This window comes from Hirundo rustica, chromosome 4 (genome assembly GCF_015227805.2).
Source record: "Hirundo rustica isolate bHirRus1 chromosome 4, bHirRus1.pri.v3, whole genome shotgun sequence".
NCBI classification, from domain to species: domain Eukaryota; kingdom Metazoa; phylum Chordata; class Aves; order Passeriformes; family Hirundinidae; genus Hirundo; species Hirundo rustica.
In genome coordinates, this window is record NC_053453.1 from 37965499 (window position 1) to 37979846 (window position 14348).

At 37.5% G+C, this 14348-nt stretch overlaps 1 protein-coding gene across 9 annotated transcripts in view; it reads right to left on the minus strand.

Annotated features, from left to right (window-relative positions):
* Positions 1-458: 458 nt before the first annotated feature.
* Positions 459-14348, minus strand: part of KCNC2 (potassium voltage-gated channel subfamily C member 2) — a 108729-nt gene continuing 94839 nt past the window's right edge. For 2 of the 9 annotated variants that reach the window (XM_040062683.2, XM_040062681.2), the window contains exons 3-5: positions 10019-10949; positions 7438-7605; positions 2548-3596 (exon numbers count right to left, since the gene is read on the minus strand). In XM_040062683.2, the coding sequence (XP_039918617.1) occupies positions 3460-3596; positions 7438-7605; positions 10019-10949 (1236 nt within the window). In that variant the 3' untranslated portion in view covers positions 2548-3459. Of the gene's footprint in view, positions 1616-2547; positions 3597-7437; positions 7606-9405; positions 9693-10018; positions 10950-14348 lie in introns of those variants that run through there. The other 7 variants (XM_040062686.2, XR_009207766.1, XM_040062689.2 and 4 more) reach the window with 7 other exon arrangements.

A 14348-nucleotide genomic window follows, 5' to 3' on the forward strand; every position in this document is an offset into this window, starting at 1 on the left:
CACCCGTTTTTTCATCCTGTTTTCTGGAACCTTTCCTACATTACAGCAGATATGCCAAAATACTGTGTTACAGCCTCTCAGATAATTTGTGAAACTGCACTAGCTACCTCGCTTCTCTCAGACAATCTGCTTGTGTGTTTGGGGATTTCTGGTTGCCACAAATACAATATATTGAAGTTTTAAGCAACCATTTATCACGTGCTTTTTAGGCTGACTTTACACCAGGATGGAACAACACTTCCATCAGACTTAAAATTCCCAGCCGGACTGAAACTTCCGCATGAGGCATAGGGTCATTAACAAACTGATAATTTTTCAATTGTTGCAGAAACCAGCTCATGCTAGCGTTTTAATTAGTTCCTCGTGCGTTCCAGGAGGCCGGTTTGAGAACTGGGATGGCAGTAGCAGACAGAGGACAGATACAACTAAAGAAAGCTCATGAGCCAGTTCAGAAGATATTCTCCAAGTTCCTCCCCAGGTCTTTTGCCTTTTATTCTCCAATTCAGGTATTACATTTCCACTGGTTTCCACCAGGATTGTGCATGCACCTTGACATGTTCACAGATGTTCCACGATACAGAGTTTCACAACTGGGACAGGTCCCTACAATCAGGACACCAGGGTGACAAAACAGATTCTGGAGAATTTCCAATTGAGCAGGATGGAGAGAACATAATTACCACATCGTAGCACTACAATGTCTCATAAACATATAATAGACTAGATCCATTTACCACAAAAATCACAGAAAATAACTTATCAAAGAATATATATTTTATGTAAAATATACATCTGTAGAATATAATTTTAATACAATTTTTATACTTAATAAGGTTGGATTTGCAACACTTTGAATTTAAAAAAAACCAACAAAACAAAGCAAACAAACAAAAAAAAACCCCACAAAATATTCTTGCTGCCAGAATTTTATTTCTGATAATACTTATAGTTTGAGGTAACATTAAAAGAAGACTGTGTGCTGTGAATAAAGCCAGTGATGTTTGTCTGCAGTCACATTTTTGTTATTAAAGTGGAAAGTAAACTTAAGACTTGGCATGTACACTAGAACTCATAACAATTTAGGTCATGGCAAACTGAGAAAGCAAGGACTTATGCAAACCTACTCTGTTCAAATTTGTGACTTTTGTAATATATGCCATTAGTATGACAGAAGTCAAGACAGATGTAGTTTACATCACTACCATTATTAAGTGTGTGTCTTTGTATGATCCACAGCACAGCTTACTGCAGGAACCAGGAATAATAAACACAGGGGTGTGGGTCTCTGCATGGAGCCTTAGCAATGATGACATGAATTCAGCTTTCCTTGATACAGATAAAAACTGATATTCCATGCACACACATTTTATTTACACTGACTCATCAACAGTGACTAGTCACCCCTTCCTCTGGCAGCAGTAATTATGAGCGGTCTTTCATCTTCTTTAACAAGCTCTACTTCGCACGCAAAGTCTCAGTGACCTCCTCAAGGTGTGAGTCGTTTATCAGGGTCCATTCAGCAGCAGCAGTCTCTTTCCAGTACAGTCCTTGGTATGGCTAAATTCCATTGTCCCTTTTTCAGCAGTCAAAAATCCATGATAAATTCTGTACAACACTGTAGTTAATATAACAGCAGCACCAGATATTATATTAATTCATTTGCTAAAAGCTGTTTGCAATTATCTCTCTATTGACAATATTTTACCAAAAGTAAATCAATGTACATCCCTAAATATCAGAAATGTCTACTTTGATAAATACATTATTGTACAAGAATTCTGACATGCAGGTCATGCTATCGGGCTTGGCTATATATAGAAGAACATGTTACACAGTCAACAATAAATTTAATTTCTTTTCCTAACAAAAAAAATAAAACAGGACAGTCAGGTATTATTCAACAATTTCAAGGATCACTTAAGATTTCAGTAATTATGGTCTTCCCCATGTAGTTCTAATACTCTACAGTTTAAGGGTAATTTTTCCTCACCAGCCCAGAACCTCAAATTTGCCATTTTATTTGTCCTGTTGCATAAACAGAGATTAATATTGAATGAAAAAGCCACTAGAGGAGATACAGTTTCAAAATTGTAATGAATGCTGGTTGCTAGGAGGAAGATTGATGCAATAGGCAACCGGTCGGTGCTGAAAAGCCGCTCGAAAAATCTTAGGAGTGCACACGAGTTAGTCTAGATAATACTAACTGCACTTGAAAAATACGTATATTTCTATCTATACATGGATATATAGTCCATATGAAAAAAAGAGAAAAGGAGAAAAAGTGTTCTTAGTTCAACTTAAAAGAGGGGGGCATTTTAGCAGTATCTCTGTGCTTTATGGAGACAGATGGAGAATACAAGGACACAGGTTGCAAAACAGACAGACAAACAACATATAGGACAAAGCACCTCAAAAAACATTGACTGAAGGAATTTTTGAAGCTCATGAGCCAGAGGTATAAGGCTGGTCAAAAACCCGACTTGAGAACTACTACCCTCTTACAATGGTTAAAAAAAAAAAAAAAAAAAAAAAAAAAAAAAAAAGCCCCCAGTAATTCTTTCAATTTTACTTGGTACTCAGTTTCTGAAAATGTTGAAGAACCCTGGAGTAGAGAAAATACTACAGTACCAAGCAGCACTTGCTAGCTTAAAATTGCAAGTCTGGATGGCGTTTACCTTTCTTGCATGTTTTGTGCCTTCCCCAAGCCATTAAGTAAGAGATCTGGCCTCTGCTTGCGTGTAACCAGTAATGACAACCTCTTTGCAGTTATCTGTGTGCAAACAACCGGAGACATTCAGAACTCTGATACAGCAATCCAATACCGAAATAAGTTAATCACAAATAAAGTCGTTTATAAACAAGTAGATAGTTTAAAAATGAAGGAAAAGGTTAAACAAAGAAAAACAATCCCACATGCAGACCAGTTTATCAGTGCTTTCATTTTCAGCAGGATGGTAACAATGTGAGAACACACATCCAGAGCCCTCTGTGGTCTCCACGATCGGCAACACTGCTTGTCAGGTGATGGAGACAGGATGGTCCATGCAAATGAGCAGACCCTTCAGAGCAGACATCTTCAGAATGGATTAGAGTCACAAGAAATGGAGGTTCAATGAAGTGACTGATAATTACTTGGAAGCACATTATTTTAAGTAAATCTCCCTGAAAATATGCTTATTTATTGAACATACTGGACAATAGCGTCCACTAACTGTCCTTTTATTGCCACAGGAAAGTAGGACAATATGGTAGATAAAAGGAGAAATGCTACCTGAAGTAATATTTAAAAGCCAAGACAAAAATCTTCAGCTAGCCAAATGGCTTTTCTTACTACTGACAGTTGTATCATGCAGAAGTTAGACCGTATTTGTGGAGCCTATGCTTAATGCTACATTTATTCCCAATATGTGGTAAACAGTATTTGATTTAATACTATGTAGCCGATTGACGCCATCTGGTTTACAAGATGGAAGGGATGGGAGACCGAGAGCGCCTTAGAGGACAAGGTGAGCTGTAGGGTGATGTTACTGGAGACAGTCGCAGAGCATTGCCTGTCAAGCCAGCTATGTTGTTTAAGCTTCGAGATTTTTCATAGCCTTGTATGAGAAAATGCACAGACATCAGTTGAATTCAGCCAAAAAATAGACAAAGACAAACAGTACAGTGTAATGTAATCCAAGGAGCTATCAGGGACTCAGAGGGAATCTGTCTGCAAAAGAACTCAGTGCTGAGACACATTACTACTGAAAGATATTAATAAATAAAATTATTTATAAATTAATGCGTCTACTTCTTTCCAAAAAATTAAACAGACCACCACACAAGAGGTCTGACCTGCTCTTCCACATCCCATCTTGCACTTAGTGTCACACACTGTGGGCTTCAGCAGGGTTGCACAGAGAGCAAGATAAAGGATTCCATCAGGGTGACTGAGCTATCTGGCTAAGCATAATCAAAAACCCATTAAGACAGACTACAGAAACTGTTAGAATTACACCATCTCTGCTAAATTCAATTCCTAATAAAAACACTTTTTTAAAAAAATAAATAAACCAGAAACCAGATACATTTTATACAGTATGTGGAAATCAGTTTTGCAAAGGACTGAATGATAATATAAGAAGCTTTATCTTCAAAAATATTAACCCTTACACTTTGCTTCTAATTTTAAAGTCTAGTAAGACAGCAGATTTTGATGTATTTGTAAATGCCTCCTGAATGGCAAACTTGAAACATTGAATTTGTGCTTCTTTTCCAGATGATTTGAACAAAATCAATGGTATTAACCCATATAAGCAAGTAGTAAATAATTAATAATTAAATGAGGAAACCACATAATGCTTCACAATTTGAAGGGAACATTGCACTTGCAGACATTTCTGTTCACATACTCTGTGAGCTCTAGCTAGCTTCTTTTTGCCACTGTGGATTTTCACTTTGTAGAGGCTATGCTGTAAAACAACGAAAAAACATTGCTATTCACTACATCACTGTCTTCATATTCAGGTATTTTCAGCAGCTGCTGAGTAACCCCATTTGTTAAGAAAAGGATCTGCTCATGGGCCTGAAGATATCAGCAAGGAAATACAACAAAGATTAAGCCAAGCAGGACCTTGCTCCTGAAGTACATGGGTGCATGCTTCAGAGCAAGCATGAGAAGGCTCACTGACTTCAGTGGCACTACTTATTTCCTTGAAGACAAGTATGCATTTAAGCATTTGTCAGGTAAAAATGTTCAGGTCTAAATTGCTCACAGGGAAATAATGAGACTTTTTCCCACAGAAACTTTAAAATACCAATTACAATAAAGCTAAACACCACATGAAATATCAGCAATTTTTTTTTTTTTTTTTTTTTCTGATTGAAATGGTTACTTGCTCAAATTCCAGATCTCTAGGTAAACAGACAGTTAATGGCATCTTTAGGAAAAATCATACCTTGGACTCTCCTCTTACAACAATTAACATATTTCTCACCTATTGAGACCTGTATACTTTAAAACTAGACTTAAAGCAAATGTATAACCTCATGTCCGCTGAAACATTGTGCAATGTTCTCTCCAGATGGCAAGGGAAAGCTAGACTGTCATACTACACAGAACTCTGATACATTTCTGAATCAGCCTCCAGTTTCTGAGTTTCTACCAGTATTTACACAGACTAGAAAGAATTATTTGAAAAGGAAATTAAAGAGAAGCACAATGTTAGTGTATATATTTAAACTCCCTGTAAACATAAAGCTTATTAAAAAACCAAAATAATCAGGTAGCTTTCTTATGTAGAAACTAGGAAAGTAGTTTTTAAGATTTTTTTCTTGCTACCCTTCTAATGATAAAAGGAAAGAACTGATAGATGAAGATGATAAAGATTATAAATAAAGTAGAAACCCCTAAAAAAATAAAATCAGATACACAAGATGAATTGTGAGAGATGCATGATCCAAAATCATTACTTTTCAGGTATTTTAGTGGATCTGCTCTGAATCAGTATCATCTTGGAGATGGAGATGCCAAAAAGTTCTGAATAAATTATAATTGAACACAACCAAGAATCAACCAAGGAACAAACCAAACAAGAAGAATGTACCAAAAGAAAGAAAGAGAGAAAGGGAAAAAATAAAATGTAAAAGTAGTAGACTTGATGTGTGAATGACATTCAAGTATTCAAACCCATTTATATGTTACTTGAAGATATTTTTTGCTTAAGGGCTAACTTCCCTACTCTGTATAAAATATGCTCCCAAGCCAGTGGATAAAACATTTCAGCCTCAACTAAGGTTATCATCAGAGCCAGACAAAGAGCACATTTCTCATCAAAAAACTGTCCATTCTGAACTCAAGCCCTGGTTTTCTAGTAAAAATTACAAAACCATTTTCTTTTAAATCTGATTTACAGATGAAAACCTTCCAGGATAAAATAGCTTTTACTGTTATATAAATATGTCTTTAGTAGCTGATGGGCAACTTTGATTTTTTCTGATCTGCTCTAGTTATGGTTACTGCCATAATTTGCTGAGTGAAGTAAAAACCTTGTTGTGCAAGATGCCACGGCAATCTACCTTATCCAGGTGTTCTTGACCTCCTCAAGGACTCTTACCATTAGAGATATTTTAGATAATCCTAATTGTTGAGAAGGCAGTGAAATATATGCTCAGTGGAAAATGTAGTAAATCTGTGTAAAAAGTGCTTGCAATGATTTTTCATTTAAGCTGAACATTATATATAGGAGTACGTAAAGTGCCCCAGCATAGACTCAAATTCTTTGCAACTGCCATTATACATTGAACTGGTTGTATATCTGCCTTCTCAGGTGTAATCTACTGAACTCATGCCTTGAAGTTTAAAAAGAGCACTTAGAGAAAACCCCAAGAGAATTCCTTTAGATAAATGGCTGGCGGGGCGAGCTATGTTTGCTATACACCACGCAAGTTTAAAAAAAAAAAAAAACAAAAAAAAACCAAAAACCGCCAGAAAAATCTCAGGCAAAAATGTTTTTCCAGTGCCACATGGCTATTTCAGATGAACTCTGAGGTGAACACTTCAGCACTCAGGAATGCAACATCTGTCAGAATGATACAAGGTCAGAATGTAATTTGCCAAGAAACAGAAACATTTCCTGTGTAAGGAAATGGGAAGACTACCACTGGTGTGCTGATCTTAGGGCCATGTCCTGATGTTAGGTTTGCAGCCACAGCCAGGTGTGGCCTGCCAGGGTAGAAACAATCAACCATGTGGGAAATACAAGTAGAAAACAGCTTTGCAAACTCCACCTGGGCACTCCCATTCTACTGAGCAGCAAATAATCAGATTTGAAGAGGCTAAAAAACTAGAAAGGCATTTTTAACACCTTGCAAGGTCAAGCATTGTTTTACTACATAGCTGAATTATGGCTGGGGTAGACAGTCATCTTTTAGTATCAGCTGTGTATTGCCAAGAAAAAAAAATAAAATTGCATTATAAGCTCAAAATTTTATTTGAAAGAAATCTAAATAGCATCTCAGGATATGTTTTCTTGTGTTCAGAACAAAATGTTCCTTACTTCTGACATGTCAACCTTTCAAGCTGTATATTCAGCTGTAAATTTTATTAAGGACAGACCACAGTTATAATATGATTAATTTGTCTTTTACAATGACAAGTTATATTGAGTGATGACTGGTTGAATGAGCAAGGTCTGAATTGCAGGCTTTTCCATTAGAGGTTACAGACAAATGAAGACACTAGTGAAATGAGGGTTCAACATCAAGCACATTTTTGGAAAACTAAAGGGGATGAGTGTTTCCAAAAGGAAAAGAATGACTAGGAGCAAAGAAAAAAAAACAAAACATTGTGAGTACAGTCTTTACTCTTAGAGCATTGTGCACATCATTTTACTCTGATTGTTTTTCACAAGTAAATTGCTGAGTAACTTTTTATGATCTAATGAAAGAAGTCCATACCTTTCCTGATCCCTCCATCAGTAGCACACGTGTAATCACCTGTTGTCAGTAGGAAACATGTTCCCCCTCTTCTGTTTTTGTCTCTTGTACTAGAACGTCTGATGGGAGGGAGCCTTTCACCAGGTGAGAGTGGCTGCTCACTTCCTGCACTGTCTTCACCTGATAACACTGGTTAAAGCACCATGCCCATTTACAGACAATAATGAATGAGGAAATGAGACATCACAAAGAGCTTACGCTGAATGCCAGATATTCCCATCACTCAAGAAGTAGATATAAAGTAAATCATTAGAAGAAAACAAGATTGCAATTCATCATTAATCAGTACAAAATGGCAAAAGATATATGTTTTGTTCAAGAACAAATGATCTTTCGACTTTCCTGTTCTTTTCTAAAATTTGTATAAAATTTGATTAAACTAACATGAACTAAGAAATAATCAAAGCAAGGCTCAGTTAGTCACCTACTCTGGACTGTAACTTGTCAGAATACAGTCAACCTTGGATATTTCAAACACTTTTTTACTATTTTGGCTGTCATTTTTGCCAAACAATAGGTCAGGCACCTTTGTTTAGAATATATTGTTTAATGTTTTAAAGACAAGCGCTCACCCAGAAGGGCTATATTTTCAACATTTGGCACTATACACTGTTTATAACACACTTAGCTTTCATTTGCATATTTATTACACTTGCACTGCTTGTCATCCTAAGTACCCAACATTAAATGCTGTCTTGGTCTCTGTACTTTATTTTGTCAAAGAGCAAAACTTGTACCTCTCCTGATTTGTCACTCCCAAAGGACTCTCTTTTAAAATTATCTACCATTTCAAATTCAGGCCACACTTCAAAAAAAAAAAAAAAAAAAAAAAAAAAAAAAAAAATCTCTTCTCAGTACAGAACATAACTTCAGCTTTACCTTTGCATTTAAACCTGAGCATGGTTTTTCTGAACGGGGAATGCAAAGGGCAGAATTCAGCCTTGAAGTTTTGCACATTATTCATAGTGACTCTAATAACATTCTCTACCAGAAATAAAGCTATAGTGCATGATGTGAATGGTGGCACTACTGAAAAGAAAGATAACACTTCAAAATGGCTCCTTCTTGCATGTCTGCTTTCTCTCTAACTTCAAAGATTATAACTCCTTGTAAATAAAGCTGTAGACACACAAAAAAGTGGCTCTTAGTGAGAGCCATAGGAATCACATTGAGCCTTCTCCTTTCAGAATGCCTTTGGTAGGACCTGATGGCATGAAAAAGCTGTTACCATTAACACTTTAAAGATGTTATCTCAAAGTAGGTATCAGTCAAAGCACTGAAAAACTAACTATACTTTACTGCCAGTCTGAGTCTTTTCAAGTGTTTCCATCCTTTTAAATATATTTAGGATATTCAAAAAACTATGTTAACTTTGTGAAGAGTAACTCGGAGAGTGAAACCGAGCTTCTTTGAATGTAAATGCTATTCAGTAACAGAAAAACAGACCAAAGAAAGATATTGTTCAGAGACCAATTTTTCAGATTCTTCTTTTTAAATATTATATTTCAATTACTGAATTACACCAATCATGAGTGGTTTTGCTCTTATTATTCTTTAGCAGCTTTACAGCTGGAGTCTCATGACAGGTATGTGAGCATTTTAAACAGATTGTGTTTGGCTAAATAATGAAAATGCTTACAAAACAACAAAAAAATTCTCCTGCTGCTAAACTATTTAATTATACTGAGAGGTAAAATTTACTCTTCAATTGCAACAGATTTGGAGTATGGAGCAGTGGCTTGGAGGGACTGAGGCTGTCACTTGATATGCAATTTCACTGAGTATAGCACAAAATATTCCTTATTCATCCTTTGGAACTCTAACAAATAAGGTAAATAGAAATCACAAAAATCAACTGTAATAGTGATGACGGTGCTAAGGGCTGTCATTTTCTTTTTTCTTGACACGATTTACATCAGCTATGCTAGTATAATTTAATGAATAGTAAATATCATGCAATGTCTCATCTAACACAGATGAAGGAGACTCTTTTAGCCAGGGAAGCAGAATGCCAAATGGAAAGAAAACTAGAAAGAAAATTTCTTCCTATTTCCTTTGAGTGCTGGGCTTTGGATGTAAAGCACCTGCTCCTTTTAAATGACTGCTTCTTTGTAGGATCTTGCTTAACAGGCCACGATGTGGCACAGGCAAAGCTGACACAAGAGACAGACACTGAGGCAAAACACCATGGAGTCCAACAGGGTGGGACACGGTGGCTGCTCAAATAGTCACAGTCATGCAGAAAAACAAGAAACATCCATACAACGCAACAAACAACAGGCAAAAGAAAAGGTTGATATCATCAGCAGGAAAGCATTCTCAACAGAGCAAGCAAAACTGTATAGACCAGCTACATAGAGGTTTGGGAACATCACTATACCTATTTTTTCCTCTATGAGACTGACACACGCAAATGTTGGAGGGGAGAAGGGTGGGAGCTACATCTTCTCCTGGCAGAAAGACTGACTGCTTTCTGACCCCTACCAAACATACTGGTCTATAAAGTGTTTTCAGAGGACATGCATTTCCAGTGGGGTCCTACCTGATGATCTGTTGTGTTCCATCAGCTGGTTGTCCTTGCCCAGGCAGACGTCACCCTGCGTGCTATTGCAGGCCATGTTCAAGTCTGTCTTGCAGAAAGTGGGTGAGCTGGCTTGAGGAGCAGGAGGGATGTGCTTCTTTCGTCTCCTTGGCAGTTTCTGCTTTGCCATGGCCAGGGAGTAGTACATCCCAAAATTGTTAACTATCACAGGCACGGGCATGGCTATGGTGAGCACTCCTGCCAGTGCACACAGGGCTCCCACCAGCATGCCTGACCAAGTCCGTGGATACATATCCCCATATCCCAGGGTGGTCATGGTGACTACAGCCCACCAGAAGCCAATGGGGATGTTTTTGAACTGTGTGTGTTCACTCGCCGACGGGTCATTAGGCTGGGCTCCCACCCGCTCTGCGTAGTAGATCATAGTGGCAAATATCAAAACACCGAGGGCCAGGAATATTATCAGCAGCAGAAATTCATTGGTGCTGGCTCGCAGAGTGTGGCCCAGCACCCTGAGGCCCACAAAGTGCCGGGTGAGCTTGAAAATCCGGAGGATCCTGACGAACCTTACCACCCTGAGGAAACCAAGCACGTCCTTAGCAGCTTTGGAGGAGAGCCCACTCAGGCCCACTTCTAGGTAAAAGGGCAGGATGGCCACAAAGTCAATGATATTCAAGAGGTTTTTGATGAATTCAAGTTTGTTGGGAGAAAAAATAACACGTACTAAAAATTCAAATGTAAACCACACCACGCAGACTCCTTCCACGTATGTCAGTGCAGGATCTGTCTCAATCTCATACTGTAACACAGCTTCTGTCCCATTGATGACTTGCTCAGTTTTGTTTATAATAGTATTGAAAGCCTCATGTGTTTCCAGGCAGAAGGTTGTGATTGAAACTAAGATGAAGAATAAAGAGGCAAAAGCGATGAACTGAAACACAAAGAGATAAAAGAGACATCAGAAACACACAGCTCTTCACATTAATAAAAATGATGTCTGCATTCATAGTAAAACTTTCTCATTCTTCCCCAAATGGTGGACAAATTCATATGCATAATAATTTCCATCTAGGCCAGAGGAGAGCAGCAGACAGCTCTCACACACAGGTTAGGAGTCCAGAAGCAGGAAAATGTAATGGATGGCAAGACAAAATGCAACTCATTAGGAAAGTGGCAATGAATTCTTTAATCTGTGCTAAATTGTCTGAATTTGATTCATTTGTCAAAGTTCCTGGCAAGCAGACCCTATTCACACCAACCACAGCAATACTTAAAGATGTCCAGCTATCACACAGTGGAAAATGTGGGCTGACCCTAACATTCTTGAGATTATGGTTCAGAAGTCACACCTGCCTTGAAGAGCACCTCAGAGGAACCTAGGAGTAGATCCAAACTCTAGGTTTCCTTTAGCTTTTCAATGATTTACAAATACAGGATATTTACTGATAGAAAATGCCTTCTGTGTTACAGGAATAGTTGATTGCATAGCCTATTATGTCCATCCATCACTGATTCTCTTGGGCAGCACTAAAAGTAAACCTTGCAGAATCTCACACACTGTGGTGGCAGAGCTTTGCCACAGTCTTAGGATCCACAATCCTGCTAACCAGGTTACAAATTCAGGGCAATCCAAACAAAAAGGAAAATAAAAATTCAGTTCTAGTAGGGACATGTGAATTGATAAAATACAGGTAAATAACCTGGAAACAGCCATCACAGAGGATTTTTTTAGGACTTAAAAAGCATATACTGCCTGATCTTCAACTCAGCCATCACAGTCAAGCACTGAATAACAGAGCACATCCAGGACAGGATCTCAAAAATTAACACTGAGCCAAACAGCTAGAGTGGAGATAGATTTTCTTACACTGAGGAATATACACCAAATGGAAAGGTGTTTTGAGGTCACTTGGTCCTTTGCTACAATGGTTAACTTCTTTTCAATGATATTACAACCATATTTAGCTAGCACTCAAACAGCAGTGAATTTGCATCTTAACAAACATTTTATAGCCACTATTATCCTAGGGAAAAAAAAGCCTTCTGGAGTCATGATAATTTTTGGAAGTGTTAGGGGCCCAAGGAGGCAAAAAGATGCCTAAACAGGTTTAAAATATCTAGTATCTAGTTACCACACTGAAATCTTGAATGTCATTGGAAAAAATCTAGTTGCAAAGCAGAAAAAATAAAAGCCATAAGCAGGAATGCTTCTGTTCTGCCACTTTAATCCAAGACACAGCATTGTGGCAAAACTGATTTTGTGTACTTAGGATACCAACGACTGAATTTAGTATTAGCTTTCAGATTCAGTGTTACATGCCACAGGAACTCATTTGGGTTTGTACAATACTGAATGCTTGTATTTTTCTAACATGGAACACTGATTAGACAACAAAATATTGTCCCTACAACCTGTAGAAAGAATTCCTTTTATTCTGGAAATAAGCTTTAGTTTGCAATGCAGGTCTGGCAAATTTATTACATGCAGATTGGTGAGATGGATCTATGAAAAATCCCATATAACCACCTATATCAGATATTTGCAGGTTATTTGTGGCTTCCTTTCCTCAGTCAAGGGAAAAAAAAAAAATACACCATGCCCTACAATTGAAAACATTCTTAAATCTGCTGCCTTTCAAAAAGCACTGACTCAGAGACTGAACTGAACACTTATCATCCAGTCTGGACTTCTAGCCACAAGCTAAGGAAACAATCTTACACTGTCTGATTTTTACTGAACAGGCTTTTCTGCCTTTGCCTTAACTACAAAATTGCTGCATGTTCATAGCTCACAGCGCCTGACACCAATATACAAAAAAAGAGCCTCAGTCTCATGTGAGACGACTAGAGTCAGTAAATACAACCAGATTTATACAACCTAAGTGAATTAATCTCAGAAGAACTTTGCAAAACTTCTCCACAAGAGGGATAGAGAATTTATTGGACTCTAAGCCACTGGTGGGCTAATGACCTTTGGGTGTCTCCTAGAGCATCCTCCAGAATTGTTCTACACAGTCGAGGATGGAAAAAGCAAGCAAATCTTTGGAGGCTGAGTCACTGAAGCTAAGTCAGCACTGTAGTTTGTAATTCGGGAGGGAACTTTTGGCAGATAAAATATTGGGCAACCTCTTCAACAGCAACACTGATGATTTCAGACAACTGTGAATTTGTAATTTTTTTGTCTGAAAATAAAAGAAAACTACATTCAGCCTAACCAAAGTAAAATTTACCAACAACTAAATAATTTACCAATATGATAAGGAATAAATGTGCAGTCAACAGTGCAGTGAACCTAACAATATATAAATAATTACCACTGTTTTCTGGACTGTATTTCAGAGTCCATTCAGATTTAGAATCTTTCTAAAAAAATGCCAAATACCAAGAGAGTAACTACAGGTAGAACTAGCTGACAAGCTATTTATTACTGTTTTACTTAACATTGACACTGCATTGACATTGCACTTGGCAAGGCAGATTGAAATTTTTAGCTTGCACCTACATTCAGTGTTTTATTATCCCTATAGGAAAAAGACATTCAGTCATGCCCAAAATCTATCCTAAAGACAGTCATCTTCCAGAGGTTAGAACAAAGACACTGTCAATCTGGTGACAGATTTCTTGGTAAGCCTGCAATAAACATCCATAGAAATGTAAAACAATAAGATGTACACATTTTGCCATGCATATGCATGGCATCACTGATTTTGAACAAAGACACACATTCCTTTTATCTCTCACTGCATTTGGTTTTAAACTGCCAGCACCTTGGATCAGGACAGACCTTGCATAGGACCTAGCAAGACAAAGCCTCATACACAAGAGACCTACAATGTTATTGCAATAATCAGAGGAATCAGAGAACATGCAAGAAACAAATGTACCAATGCAAAAAGGAACACTTTATCAGGAAAAAAAAAAAAAAAAAAAAAAAGCTTAGGAATTAACCTTATATTAACAAAGATGCTTCCTTAGTACTGTTACATAATACCAGGAAATGTGTTGAAAAGTCTCTAGCATGTTTTTCATACTCATCTGTAATGACAGAAACTAAATGAACTCATGTGCTATCCCTATTTTAAGCTTTCCTACTCCTTAATCCTAATTCCAGCTTTTCTAAAGTAATTACCCTCTAAAAATACATCAATTTTTGTCATGTGGGCAAGCACCACATTTCAGAAAAAGTTAGTACAGATTTGAACTCACAGATTCTCTGGTGGATGTGACCAGCCAAGTTCTATTCCTCAGTCCTGCAATAGTTCCTCAGTCCACAATAACCAGGGTAGCACACACAACTTTTTGTTTTTTTTCTTTTTTTCTTTTATGAAGC